The sequence below is a fragment of the Microcaecilia unicolor genome, chromosome 7 (genome assembly GCF_901765095.1).
Source record: "Microcaecilia unicolor chromosome 7, aMicUni1.1, whole genome shotgun sequence".
In the NCBI taxonomy this organism is placed as follows: Eukaryota; Metazoa; Chordata; class Amphibia; order Gymnophiona; family Siphonopidae; genus Microcaecilia; species Microcaecilia unicolor.
This window is the reverse complement of record NC_044037.1, coordinates 310,061,201-310,076,503: the sequence shown is the minus strand read 5'-3', so window position 1 is coordinate 310,076,503 and position 15,303 is coordinate 310,061,201. Positions and strand designations below refer to the sequence as shown.

General features: G+C 45.2%; 1 protein-coding gene across 1 annotated transcript in view; it reads right to left on the bottom strand.

The window, feature by feature from the left end:
- Positions 1 to 2,329: 2,329 nt before the first annotated feature.
- Positions 2,330 to 15,303, bottom strand: part of LOC115475155 (unconventional myosin-X-like) — a 290,858-nt gene continuing 277,884 nt past the window's right edge. Inside the window, exon 39 of the mRNA XM_030210896.1 lies at positions 2,330 to 2,428. Within this exon, the coding sequence (XP_030066756.1) occupies positions 2,330 to 2,428 (99 nt within the window). The remainder of the gene's footprint in view (positions 2,429 to 15,303) is intronic.

Here is a 15,303-nt window from a genome sequence, read left to right as displayed (position 1 = left end):
GATGGCACCATTTCCACTAAAGGCTATACCATGGCTGGCTAAACAGGAGCTGGAAGTGCTAATTAAAAAATGTCCACCTTTGATACGATGGCCCCTACAAATTTGGTGTAAAGTTCGAGAACAATTCTTTCCAGGGCGTAGATATTTTCGGCATATGTACCTTAGATTTGCTCCCCACTTTGGACCAGGCAGGCAAGATAAGGCCTACCTTACTTGGGAGGATATGGGACTGTGTACATTGGGACAAATGTGGGAGGATGACAAAACAGTAACATTAGAAGAACTCCATAGAGAATATGGGCTATCCCACTTACAGGCGTTCCAATATTACCAGGTGCGGGATTTTATAACCCGAAGAGCAAAAGGGGAGTTAAGCCTAGCTGACACTGGAATAGAAAGGGGAATGATGAAAGGAGGAGGTAGAGGAAGTATTTCCAGGCTGTATGGAGCGCTACTGGCATACTCTAATCCGATAGAGCATTATTTGGCAAAATGGGAGGAGGCCCTGGGGGTAACATACACGCCCCCACAGTGGAAATTAGCACTTAGGTCTTTACTTAAGGTATCGATTTCTAGTGCCATGATTGAAAGTGGACACAAAATATTATACTGCTGGTACTATACCCCCCATCGATTGGTAAAGATGTTTCGAACTGGCTCAGCTACATGCTGGCGACAATGTAATACAACAGGGGACATGTTCCATATTTGGTGGACCTGTAAACATGCTCAGGCTTACTGGATAGAGATACTGAAATTTATAAAAGATGTCACTGGAGTGACATACCCACTAAAGATGGAGCATTGTTTGCTGCACTTTAAACCTGAGGGGGTCCAGAACCCAGTACATCGATTCGCAGGACAGGTATTTGTGGCAAGCAAATTGATCCTGGCAGCAGCATGGAAACAACCGTCATTACCTGGTCTTGGAAAAGTTTTGCAGAAGCTAGACTATGTCAACCTGATGTCAAAGCTTACAGCATTACGAACTGGTCGACTAGTACAACACCAAAAAATTTGGAAGCCATATGAACAATGGAAAGCCTCACATCAGCTCTCTGATCAATAAGGAATATAGGGAAAAATGGGAAAGAATAAGTTTGTTGCTTATCAGGGAGAGGGGGGGAGGGAGGGAGGAGGGACTGGGGGGGAATAGCCATGTTATAGGATAAATGAGAGTGTTCAAGATGGTTTGGCTAGCAATTATGATGTATTAGCAATGTGTTATATATTGTCAACTTTATATATGAAAATAATAAAATAAATGGTTAAAAAAAAAAAAATATCATACCCAGCTCCATGACAGCAGTATGCAGGTTCCTGGAGCAGTTTTAGTGGGTGCAGTGCACTTCAGGCAGGCTGACCCAGGCCTATTCCCTCCCCTACCTGTTACACTTGTGGTGGTAAATGTGAGCCCTTCAAAACCCACCACAAACCCACTGTACCCACATGTAGGTGCCCCCCCTTTCACCCATAAGGGCTATGGTAGTGATGTACAGTTGTGGGGAGTGGGTTTTGGGGGGCTCAGCACACAAGGTACGGGAGCTATGCACCTGGGAGCAATTTCCAAAGTCCATTGCAGTGCCCCCTAGGGTGCCCATTTGGTGTCTTGCCATGTCAGGGGGACCAGTGCACTATGAATGCTGGCTCCTCCCATGACCAAAGGGCTTGCATTTGGTCATTTCTGAGATGGGCGTCTTTGGTTTCCATTATCGCCGAAAATCAGGGATGACCATTTCTAAGGACGACCATCTCTAAGGTCGACCTAAATTTCGTGATTTGCACGTCCCTGACTGTATTATCGAAACAAAAGATGGACGCCCATCTTGTTTCAATAATACGGGTTTCCCCGCCCCTTCACCGGGATGTCCTGCGAGGACGTGCTCAGGAAAACTTGGGCGCCCCTTTCGATTATGCACCTCAAAGTTTTTCTAAATATCAGAACTATGAGACAGGGTTTGTTTAAGCCAAATTAATAATGGTATAGCATTACTAGATGTATACAACACTGTACAAAAGTAATAAGGATTCAAATATGTTAAGTCCATGCCTCGAAGAGCTTCCACCTCTGTTTCTCCTTCTGGTCTAACTTCTTTGGATTGTGCCAGCTGAAAGTTTAGAAGGTGAGTGTATCATCCTAAAGCTTTCCCAGGCATCATGGTGTGGTTCTAGGGTGTGTATTAGTTCATCAGTTTCAGGGAACAAGAGTTCCAGGAATGAGAACGGGAAGCAGGAACGCTGACATTGATTGAGTCCTTTTCCAAAGTTTATGTAGCTGTGAAAGTCTGCTGTTCTTCAGTTCCTGCACTGGACTTTGTGACAAGCCCAATCACCTGACCCAGCTAGGGTTGGTCACAGATGTCATGCTGCAGTGCTTCTTCACAATCAAGCTGATATACGTTTTCATGATCTTTGTAATCTCTCCCACCTGAGCACACAAGAAGAAAACATGAAAAATCAGACCTTACTTAGAATATCAGTACTATAGAATTCAGTTAAAAATAGACTTTATTGAAACTATCCTCTCAAACAAATACCACACCAAGCATCCAACTCCTAATGTAACGTCACTGACATGTCAACACATTGAAGCATTTTATTCAACATGCTAATTTTTCTCCTTCCCCTCCCCTTCCCAAACCTAGAACCAGCCCCTTATCCCTGATCTAGGAGCGTGGCCAGTCTAGAATTCTAAGACCTCAGTCATCTCTCCAGGTCTTCTCAGTACCCTTTTCATCCAGTCCAGCCATCAATTCACAGCATTAAACCTTCCTCTATACTCCTTCCCCCACCCAGTTTTCAACTCCATCCCCTGCAGTTATCCTACTTCACTACCCCTCCCCTCATCTTCTATGCTCCTTCTAAAAGAGCAGGGGTACACACTGTGCTCTCACATTCACACCCCCTTGATTCCAGCCCTACTCCCTCCCTCCCTCCCTCTAAGAGCATTCAACATTACTTCTGGCTGGCTTGGGGTGGGGTGGGGAGTGTATTCAGATGGTTACTTCACACATTTACAAACATCTGCCATCCCTTCTGGCCTTCCACAGCCCACACATAATCTGTCGTCATATGCTGGTGCATTGCACCCCTCCAAGGCCGTCCACCCTGCTATAAATGCTGTTACTGAGGAGAAAAATGTCCTGCATAACATCTTGTGGTGTTCACAGTTAATGTCAAATCTCTGTCCTATTAGCTCCAGTTCCAGATCCACTTTCCATGCCCCTGACAATAATTCACAGCTATCCAAGTATGCCAGATCTATGAATGCCCTCTGTAGATAGGCAACCTTCACTTGGCCTATTTTCTCCTCCAGTCCCAGTCAGAACTCACTGTCAAAAGGTTCTCTAACCCAAACCTCACCCATAATTTTCAACCTTGAGATATGAGAAAATATCAGATCTCCCTTCTAACCCTTCAGCAATGTCTCTCACAAATATATTAAACAGAATTGGCTCCAGTATTGACCCCTGAGGCACTCCAATACTCACATTCCTTTCCTCTGAGTGGATTCATTATATATACCAACAGATCATCAGCAAAAGCCACCACATTGAACTCAGACCCATACATCCAAAACCCCCAAATCTCAAGATTGCCCCTAATCCTGTAAACCAAGTAAGTAAAAATAAATAAATAAATAAGGGTTTGGGGGCACACCCCTGCCTATTACCTTATTGAAGCTCAAATTCCTGTGACTTCAAACCATTGAAAAGGACTGCCCTCCTAGGCACTGAATAAAAAAGGCAAAGTGCCCTCAAACAAGTTTCTCAACCCAAAGCACTCTGGAACCAAAACCTTATACTTCCAATTGACTTCATGAAAAGCCTTCTCAAAGTACAAACTGATAAAGATATATAAGGGTCCTTTCCTGAACACATGGAGGCCGATATTCAGATCCTCAGTTGGTGCTAAAACTGGATATTCAATGCCGGGCCATATCCAGTGACTGGCATTGACTATCCAGTTTACTTTTCTCTGGTTTGACTTTGACCGGCCAAAGATAGGACTGTCTTGCATGGGCCAAATATTGCCACTAAAGTTAAGTCGTGATGTGGCTATCCGCTAACCACTAACTGGCAATATTCAGTAAGGCATGGCTGGCCATGTCCCTCTGAATATCTGGGGATAGCCGGCTATGTGGCATTTGACAGCCAGGTGCTGATCCTGGCCAGTTAAATGCCTTTGAATATCGGGGGGATTGTACCAGAAATGTCAACACCCAGCGCATATTCATCACTTGTTGCTGTCTTCTGACAAATTTCCTTCGAGACACACAGATAAATGTAGAATCTGTGCCAAGCTATCTGCCTAGATTTTAGCTAAAATCTTCTGGTCCATATTCAACAGTGAGATAGGCCAATAAGACTTTGTTCTAGGAGGATCCTGGGTATCATTGATATCAAGGCCACATTGCTACAACACAGAGGGGCATAATCGAACAGGGGGGGCCCATCTATAAGGGCGGCCATCTCTAATCACGGCCCCGTCAAGCAGCGTACCCGACTGTATTATCGAAACAAGATGGCAGACCAACTTTCGTTTCGATAATACGGTCGGGGCCGTGCAAATCTCAACATTTGGGCTGCCCTTAGAGATCGCCAGCGTTAGAGATGGCCGCCATTGATTTTCACCGATAATGGAAACTAATGGCGGCCATCTCAAATTCGGCCAAATCCAAGCCATTTGGTCGTGGGAGGAGCCAGCTTTTGTAGTGCACTGGTCCCCCTCACACGCCAGGTGTCACGTTTTCAAAGCAGCAACTAGGTTTGTGAGCCCTTGGGCCGCTGCCAAGGAGTGGCAGTGGCAGGCAAAACCACCCCAACCAGCACTGGGCTAACACACACACAAAGCAGGGACTGCAGACAGGGATAAGCAAAGCAGGAACACACTAGGCAAGAACACTTGGACTGGAACACAGGACTGGAGCAAGGCTTCACCTGCACTTGACCACCGTTCCTCAGGAGTTGAGCCCCTGGGTGCAGGTGGCCGGCAGGACTTACCGGGCAGGGCAGGAACTGGAAACCAGCAGGATACACACAGGGACTAGAGCACACAGGCAGGCTAGGCAGAATACTAGACTAGGACTCTCAGACAGACAAGGGACAGAACTGAAAGCTGCAAGCAGCCACTGAAACAGGGAAGAAACACTGATAGACAAGAGACAGAACTGAAAGCTGCCAGGCAGCCACTGAGCAAGGAACACAGGCAACCAAGAACTAGGCAAAGACACACAACAAGAAACAAGACTGGGAAACAAGCAATACAGTACAAGAAGCTACACAAAGACTAAACTAGAATCAGGCAAGAATACAGACTATAATCTGGACTAGGCAGAAGTGCAGCAGCACCCCAACATACCAGGGCCTTAGGCGATGCAAAGGCAAACACAGAAGTTTCTAGGTGATTAATAAAGCCCATCAGCACCTGAGGTTCAGCTGCAGCAATCTCAAGGCAACTACGGGTGCTGTTCAGGCACAAATAAGAAAGACAAGTCTGGCAGCCTAGAAGATCCGGACTGGACTGGGCTGAAGCCTGGGACGGGTAGGGACAGCAAGACAGTCTATGGCAGCCACCGATTCTGGTCTCCAGAGGGCGAGGGGAGCACAAACCAAGAAGCAGGCAGAAAGCATACTGAAGCATAGAGAGGTTCAACACACACAGGTGCAGTATAGTGGAGTAATTAGAGCCATGATGGAAGCAGCTAGCACACAGAGACAGAGGCAGAGCTAACTCAGAAAGGACAGACAGAAACCAGCTCAGAAGCTGATCCTCAGAAATAAGGTAAGTCTGAGAGGGGTCATGACCACAGACATGACACCACGACACCAACCGGGCACTGCAGTATACTTCACAAATTGATCCCAGGTGCATAGCTCCCTTACCTTGGGTGCTGAGCCCCCCCAAAACCTACTACCCACAACTGAACAACATAGCCCTTAAAGGGCTAGATGTGGGTACAGTGGGTTTGGGTGGGTTTTGGAGGGCTCCCATTTACCACCACAAGTGTAACAGGTGGGGGGGGGGGGGCCTGGATCCGCCTGCCTGAAGTGCACTACAGTACCCACTAAAAACTGCTCCAGGGACCTGCATAGTGCTGTGATGGAGCTGGAGATGACATTTGAGGATGGCGAAAAATGTCTTTTTAATTTTTTTTTTTGGGTGGGAGGGGGTTGGTGACCACTGGGGGAGTAAGGGGAGGTGATCCCCAATTCCCTCTGGTGGCCATCTGGTCAGTTTGGGCACCTTTTCAAGGCTTGGTCGTGAACAAAAAGGGACCCAAGTAAAGTCAGCCAAATGCTCGTCAGGGCCAGCCTTCTTTTTTCCATTATCGGCCGAGGACGGCCATCTCTTAACCACGCCCCCGTCCCACCTTCAGTACACTGCCGACACGCCCCCTTGAACTTTGGCCGGCCCTGCAACAGAAAGCAGTTGAAGCCAGCCAAAATCGGCTTTTGATTATACCGATTTGGCCAGCCTTAGGAGAAAGCCGGCCATCTCCCGATTTATGTCGGAAGATGGACGCCCTTCTCCTTCGAAAATAAGCAGGATAGAAACCTTTCTGCCTTAATCAGTAAATTAAATGATGCCCACAAAGGCACACAAAGCTTATCCTACAAGAGTCTGTAAAACTCACTGCTGAAACCATCCAGGCCTGGAGCTCAACACATGCATCCCTTTATCAGCTTCCTGTATTTCAATCACTGTGACAGAGGTATTCAGTACCTTGGACTGTTCAAGAGGGAGTTGAAGCAAAGCACAACTCTCCAAATACTGATCTAATGAGGCCTAATTATGAGCCTCCTTCGGATATAATTTCTGGGAAAACTCCTGGAAAATAGCTCATGTGTCATCACAACTTGCTCATCCTGGATGGTTCCAATCAGCTGTCTCCCTCCACTGTTTTTGATGAGAATTTTCCTGGCTTAGCTCCAGACCTAACCAGCTTATATGTAGAATTCCAGGGATTTCCAATCATGCATATATTTATTTATTATTATTTATTTTATTTATTGCATTTGTATCCCACATTATCCCACCTATTTGCAGGCTCAATGTGGCTTACATAGTTTTGTTATGACATTTGTCATTCCAGAATATCAGATACAGTTAGTAGTGTGTAGAGATTAAGTAGAGAAGAAAGAGGAAGTGATTAGGCGGGTGATATTAGAAGTGGATTTTCATAACTGGTTGGGTTGGGAAAGTGAATTAGTGAAGCTGTTGGTTCTCGTTGTAGGCCTTGTTGAAGAAGTATGTCTTCAGAGATTTGCAAAAGTTATTTGTTTTGACAATTGATTTCAGGTCTGTGGGTAGAGCATTCCATATTTGCGTGCTCGTGTAGGAGAAGGTAGTGGCATGCATTAGCTTGTATTTTAGTCCTTTACAGCTGGGGAAGTTCAAATTGAGAAATTTGCGGGATGTTCTTGTGGGGTTTCTGGGAGGTAGGTCCACTAGGTTCAGCATGTAGATTGGGGCATCTGCGTGGATAATTTTGTGTACAATCATACATATCTTGAATGCAATGCGTTCTTTAAGTGGGAGCCAGTGCAGTTTCTCTCTTAGGGGTTTTGCACTTTCATATTTAGTTTTTCCAAATATGAGTCTGGCGGCAGTATTCTGGGCTGTTTGGAGTTTTTTGATAGTCTGTTCTTTGCAGCCCGCATATAGTGCGTTGCAGTAATCCAGATGGCTTATTACCATTGACTGTACCAGGGTGCGGAAGACGTATCTCGGGAAGAATGGTTTTACTCTTTTGAGTTTCCACATGGTGTGGAACATCTTTTTCGTCGTGTTCTTCACGTGGGTATCGAGAGTGAGGTTTCGATCAATAGTAACTCCAAGAATTTTCAGGTTTTGTGAGACTGGAAGAGAGCAGTATGGTGTGATTATGGTAGAGAAGTTTTTTGTGTTATGTTGGGAGATGAATACAAGACATTGTGTTTTTTCTGCGTTAAGTTTTAGTTGGAATGCATCCGCCCAGGTGTGCATGATTTGGAGGCTTTGGTTGATCTCGTTGGTGATTTCATTTAGATCATGTTTGAACGGGATGTAGATTGTGACATCGTCTGCATATATGTAAGGATTGAGGTTTTGATTGGCTAGCAGTTTGGCTATCATCATTAGGTTGAATAAGATTGGTGATAGGGGGGGATCCTTGGGGTACTCCACATTCGGGTGTCTATGGGGGGGAAAAAAGTACTGTATTGCATTCTATCTGCATGACAAATAATGAGGCTTTTGCTTCTGCTGATGGATGGGCCATGTACTTCTCTTGTACTTCTGCAGTTGTTTTACCAGAGCTAGAATTCATTGTATGGTATCCTTCCACCTCCTGTGTATTCAATGATCACATCCAGGGGCGTATCTGCGTGGGGCCACAGGGGCCTGGGCCCCCGCAGATTTCGCCCTGGACCCCCCTACCGCTGTTAACTCTCCCCCGCCTACCGCCGTCACCTACCCCGAGGTCCGTTCCTGCTGGCTTTTTAAACTATTACTTCAACTGGCGGGGGACCCCAACCCCCGCCAGCCCAGCCGAGGTCTCCTTTAACTTCTTCATCCTCGTGCTGTTAAAGCTGCATGATGCATCCTTCCAGTTGGACGGAGTTTGACGTCGCAGCACGTTGACGTCCGTACAACGTGCTGCAACGTCAAACTCCGTCCAACTGGAAGGATGCATCATGCAGCTTTAACAGCACGAGGATGAAGAAGTTAAAGAAGACCTCGGCTGGGATGGCGGGGGTTGGGGTCCCCTGCCAGCTGAAGTAATAGTTTAAAAAGCCGGCAGGAGCGGACCTCGGGGTAGGTGACGGCGGTAGGCGGGGAAAGGGTTGGCGGTAGGCGGGGGAGGGTTAATGGCGGTAGGGGGGGAGGGTTGACGACGATGACGACGGCGGTGGGCGGGAGCGGCGGTAGGGGGGGTTATAATGTGCCCCCTTACTCTAGCCCCTGCCCCCCCTTCCGCCGAACCTCAGATACGCCCCTGATCACATCCCAGAGGAATGTGTTTAGCCATTTCCCAAAATAGTGGAGAGTTGGCCGCATGTTCCACATATACCACTGCAAATTCCTCCCAAAGCTTGCAAGAAATTCTGAAATCCCTTATTTGCATAGAAACACATGGAAAACTGCCACCATCAATCCCTACAATCCTCCCCAGGGCATATACCATAAACATCATCTCCCCACCATTGTCTCAACTTGCCATGCTCAGATTCTTTCCTATGGTTTTCTTTTAATATAACTATATCCACCTCCCCCCACCCCAATAGTTCAGTGCTTTCATGCCTTTATATCACATATACATTCCAAGATACTAGCCTCAATCCTCCTGTTGTCATGCCACTCTCTGTCATCTCAAGCCATGTCCAGACCCTCGTCCAGTTTTGTTCAGGAAACCCCCCAGCCTAGTCTCTCCTGCCCACTGGGTGCTGTCCCCTTCTGAATACACACTCATCAATCCTTTGTGCCTGTTCCCGACTCTTCCCAGCCCCACCCTACCACCTTATTTGCCCCTCCACTTCTATTTCCGTCCCCATCCCCCCATCAACTCCTGATTCATCTCCCCCTCCTCAAAGAACATCATACTTGATGTTCTTGGGCCCTCCTTGCATTGTTTAAACATCTCCAGTTTCCTCAGTCCATACCCCATTAATTTATCTTTTAGGATTTATTTACCACCTTTTGAAAGAAATTCACCCAAGGCAGTATACAGCAAGAACAAACTGGACATAAGCAATAGATAATTTCAGCAGAAACAAATAGTTATATAACAGTACATAGTATGGCATATTATGCTACTTAAAAAGTTAACAAAATAAACAATACATCTTAATAGCATAGGGTGTAAGCAGAGTGGACCATATAGACAAACAAGATAGAAAATAAGGGGGCTAACTTATAGAAAGTTGCATGTGGAATCAGAATATGATCTCAGCTAGGGTAGGACTGGATAAACAAGTCCTGCTACAGTATGTGCAGCCGGGGAGGGGGGGGAGGGGTGTATGTGTGACTAGCAAGTTAGTTGAGAGGAGAGCCAAGCTTTCACCTACTCCCTGAAGTATATATGGACTTGTGTTGAGCGAAGCTTTTCAGGGAGTGCATTCCAGATTGTGGGGACTAGTCTGGAGAAGGCTCATTGGTGGGTGTCACATTGTGTGATGTCCTTTACCAGCCAACTTCTGTATCCTCAATCTTCTACGCCCCTGTAATAGTGCACCCTACCCTCTGCCTATGCATGCATAACACATACATTCAGTACCTTTCCTCCCTACCAGGTGTAACCCCTCATACTTTCTTAAGCAATCCCCCAATTCAACGTTCACTCTCACATCTCAAAACACCCCCTGTCCTTCCTCCATCACCCCATGTTCACAAGTCTACCCCCAGCTCAGCTCCCCTAATCGTGGAAAAGGCTTCAAGTGTTTTGGAGATAACATTAGATTTCTCTTTGAGCATGGAACCCCAGATTAATAATCTGATGAAGAAAACTTTTTTCAAATTTATGCAACCTTACTTAGTCCATTCGTATTTCACTATTGATCACTATTGATCATTTTATTATTGTCCAGTTGTTGGTTCAAATCTATTGCAACTGGATTATTATAATACTCTTTGTTCACTGGGTAAATCCCTCTTATCTGCACCCTTCTCCTCCACCACTAAATCCAGACTCCGTTCTTTTTATCTTGCTGCACCATATGCCTGGAATAAACTTCCTGAGCCGGTACGTAAAGCTCCATTTCTGGCCATCTTCAAATCTAGGAAAAAAGCCCACCTTTTTGATGCTGCTTTTAACTCCTAACCCTTACTCACTTGTTCAGTACCCTTATTTTATCATCCTCACCTTAGTAATTCCCTTATCTCTTGTTTGTCTGTCCTAATTAGATTGTAAGCTCTGTCCAGCAGGGACTGTCTCTTCATGTTCAAGTGTACAGTTCTGCATACATCTAGTAGCGCTATAGAAATGATAAGTAGTAGTCGTAGTAAAGCAGCTGTTAGGTCAAACTCTAACAGAGACATTAAGGATTGAATTCTAAAAATGGCGTTGAAAAACTGGCGCCAACTAAAAAAAACCACCAATGTGCTATTGTATAAGCAGCACTCAAAGTTAGGCACCGTTTATAGAATAATGCTTAGCACAGGAAACAGTGAATACTTTTAGGCACAACCGTTTACACCAATGGAATTGAGGTGCAGATGTCCATGCTTAAATTATGCACGGATCCCCTTCATAAATGTTGTGAATGCTCATGATTCGCCCATGATCCTCCCATGACCGAACCCCCTTTTTGGAACAATGCATAATATTTACACATGGACTATGCACATAAATTTACATATGTAAATTTTAATTAATGCCAATTAGTACTGATAAAGCGTAATTATCTGGTCGCCGCATCTCAAAAAAGATAGAAAGGAATTGGAGAAGGTGCAGAGAAGGGTGACGAAAATGATAAAAGGGATGGAACGACTTCCTTATGAGGAAAGACCGAGAAGGTTAGGGCTCTTCGACTTGGAGAAAAGGCGGCTGAGGGGTGTTAGAATAGAAGTCTACAAGATAATGAGCGGAGTAGAGTGGACGTATGTGAAGCGTTTGTTTATACTTTCAAACAACAATAGAACCAGGGGACACAAGATGAAGCTAGAATATGGCAGATTTAAAACAAAGAGGAGAAAGTTTTTCTTTACTCAGTGTGTAGTTGGACTCTGGAACTCGTTGCCGGAAAATGTAGTGACAGCAGCTGGCCTTACGGAGTTTAAAGGGGGTTTGGACAGATTCCTGAGGGGAAAAGTCCATTGAACATTATTAAAAATAATTTTTTTTTAAATGGGTTTTGCCGGGTTCTTGAAGCCTGGATTGGCCGCTGTCAGAGACAGGATGCTGGGCTCGATGGACCCTTAGTCTTTTCCCAGTATGGCGGTGCTTATATTCTTATGCTTATGTTCTTATCAGCGTTAATTGATTTGTTAATTAAATTTGTGCCTTTCATAGAATTCAGGGGTAAAACTAAACTATTCTCTAAATTGTCTTTGCTAAATAAGCAAGTTGCTTAGAAAAAGAAAATGGGGCTAATATTGAGACCTCGGGACTTAACCCAGCTAAGTCCCGGATATTCAATGCTGGGCCATTTCTGGTGACCAGCATTGAATGTCTGGTTTATTTTTAAAAATTGACAAGCACAGAGGAACACAAAAACCCTCGTGCAGGTCAAAACAGGCAGGCAAACACAGCAAAGGAGACAATCAAGATGATGAAAAAACATCCAACGGACTCAAAGAGTTCACATCAGAAGTTTATTTCACAAAAAGTACTGGACGTGTTTCAGCTGCAGAGGCCTGATTCAGAAGTTCCTGTAGTTTACAAGTATTTAAATTTCTGAGCATTCTAAAGCATCTGTGAAAGGTGAACCAATAATAGATGTGAAAAAGGAACATCTACTGCCCAATAATCAAAAGTATTTATTGTAACCGGCCAGGAATGGCACCTGGCTGGCCAAATACACTCAACGGTGAGAGCTCCAAACAAAATTTATTGGGACCCAACACGGTCCGTGTTTCGGCAAAAAGCCTCCCTCAGGGGTCGATAAATCCTCTGCAGGACGTATAAATCGACTGTGCGTGCTAGGAAAGCACAAATATAATACCACTGAAATCCGTGAAAATGGACAGAACCAGTTCAAAATGTAAAATCAAAACAGAAATTGAAAAAACAAATCCAAGTGACCAGCTAAACACAGCGGTGAGAGCTCCAAACAAAGTTTATTGGGACCCAACACGGTCCGTGTTTCAGCAAAAAGCCTTCCTCAGGGGTCGATAAATCCTCTGCAGGACGTATATAAGTACATCTACTATAATAAAACACACCCTCAACGTTCTGAAGACAACGTTCTGAAGTCACTCCACTCCGTGAAGGGTTCGTGAGTTCATGGTGGTGAAGCCATCCCACTCACCATGTCTCTCTGCCACGCCCTCGCGTCACAACATGATGACGTCGAGGGCGGAACACAGAGACGCGCATGCCACCACCTTCTCTTACACGAGCACGCAGCTATGGAATGCATTACCTACAGAACTGAAATCAATTGACGAAATAAATAAAACTTTCGCAAATCTCTGAAGACATATTTCTTCAACAAGGCCTACAAAGAGAACCAATAGCCTCACTAATTCACTTTACCAACTCACCCAGCTATGAAAGGCGACCTTCTATACTTACCCACCTAATCACTTCCTTCTTTCTTCCCTTACTCAATCTCTGCACATTACTAATTGTATCTGGTATCCTAGAATGATAATGTCATAACAAAACTATATAAACCACATTGAGCCTGCAAATAGGTGGGGAAATGTGGGATACAAATGCAATAAATAAGGAACTATCCCAGTGATTGCCTGCGTCTCGGGTGAAGTCACCAGCCCGACGCATAGCAGCAAACAGCGACCCAGGCAGGGGGAGGAGTACTACTCCTGCCCCTGCCTACGAATCGCTCCAGACTCGCTGTGCGATAAGTGTGAGTAAGGAGCGGTGTGTTCATTTGGGTACTGCTACTGGACGTACTGAGGGTGATTCTGAACTTAAGTTGTGGTAATGTTTGGAGGCGACCGCTGGAAACAAAAACCAACAGCACAAAAAAAAAACACTCTTACAAACAGCTGACACCCCCCCCCCCACACACACACACCAACCCTGCAACGCTAAACAACCTCCAACCCCCCCTGCCAACACCCAACCAGTAAAGCAGCAACAACCCTATCCCATCAGTTTGTCACACAGACACTCATTCCACATTAGCTGTACAGCACACACCAAAAAAAAAAAAAAACAGCAAAGAAAATGAAACCCCCCCCCCAAACAAACCTGCAACGCTAAACAACCTCCAACCCCCCCTGCCACCCCCTACCAGTAAAGTAGCAGCAACCCTATCACAATCTCTATGTGACACACACTCACTGAAACAGGATCCCAGTTAACAACCCTCCCCCACCCCAAACTCACACACACAGACACACACACACAACTGATGCAGGGCATAGATATATGGACACTCACTCTCTATGTATTGCACACTCAATCAATGACACCCCAACCCCCAGCAATGCTGGCCCCTCCACCCCTCAGTTCTTCACACACACTCATTGCACCTCACCTCAAAAATTAAAAAAAAAAAAATGAAAACAACACTCCAGCCCACACACCACAACAACGCTGACCAACCTCCAAACCACCTGCCACCCACTCCAACTAAAGCAGCATCAACCCTGTCACACTCTGTCTCACTCTCTCTGTCAAACACACACACTCACACATTCACTCTCTCCCTATCACACAGTCACTATCACGCACACTCTATCAAACATACACACTCAGAGGAAAACCTTGCTAGCGCCTGTTTCATTACAGTCAGAAACATGCCTTTTTTACTAGTAAGTACATAAGTAATGCCATACTGGGAAAAGACCAAAGGTCCATCGAGCCCAGCATCCTGTCCCCGACAGCAGCCAATCCAGGTCAAGGGCACCTGGCAAGCTACCCAAACGTACAAACATTTTATACATGTTATTCCCGAAATTGTGGATTTTTCCCATTTAGTAGTGGTCTATGGACTTGTCCTTTAGGAAACCGTCTAACCCCTTTTTAAACTCTGCCAAACTAAAAGCCTTCACTAAGTTTTCCGGCAACGAATTCCAGAGTTTAATTACGCGCTGGGTGAAGAAAAATATTCTCCTATTTGTTTTAAATTTACTACACTGTAGTTTCATCGCATGCCCCCTAGTCCTAGTATTTTTGGAAAGTGAGAACAGACGCTTCACATCCACCTGTTCGACTCCACTTATTATTTTATATACTTCTATCATGTCTCCCCTCAGCCGTCTCTTCTCCAAGCTGAAAAGCCCTAGCCTCCTTAGTCTTTCTTCATAGGGAAGTTGTCCCATCCCCGCTATCATTTTCGTCGCCCTTCGCTGCACCTTTTCCAATTCTACTACATCTTTCTTGAGATGTGTCGACCAGAATTGAACACAATACTCAAGGTGCGGTTGCACCATGGAGCGATACAACGGCATTCACTCGAAACTATATAATCTTTTGATAAAAGATTATTTCCCAGAAGCCAGGGGCACTTGCTCAAATAATCCAAAATCATGTATTATTTCTCTTGAAAATGGCAGATACAAATCAAGGTCAGGTATACAAATAGCACATATGAGTTTATCTTGTTGGGCAGACTAGATGGACCGTACAGGTCTTTTTCTGCCGTCTCTTACTATGTTACCATATTATAACATCCTCACACCTGTTCTCCA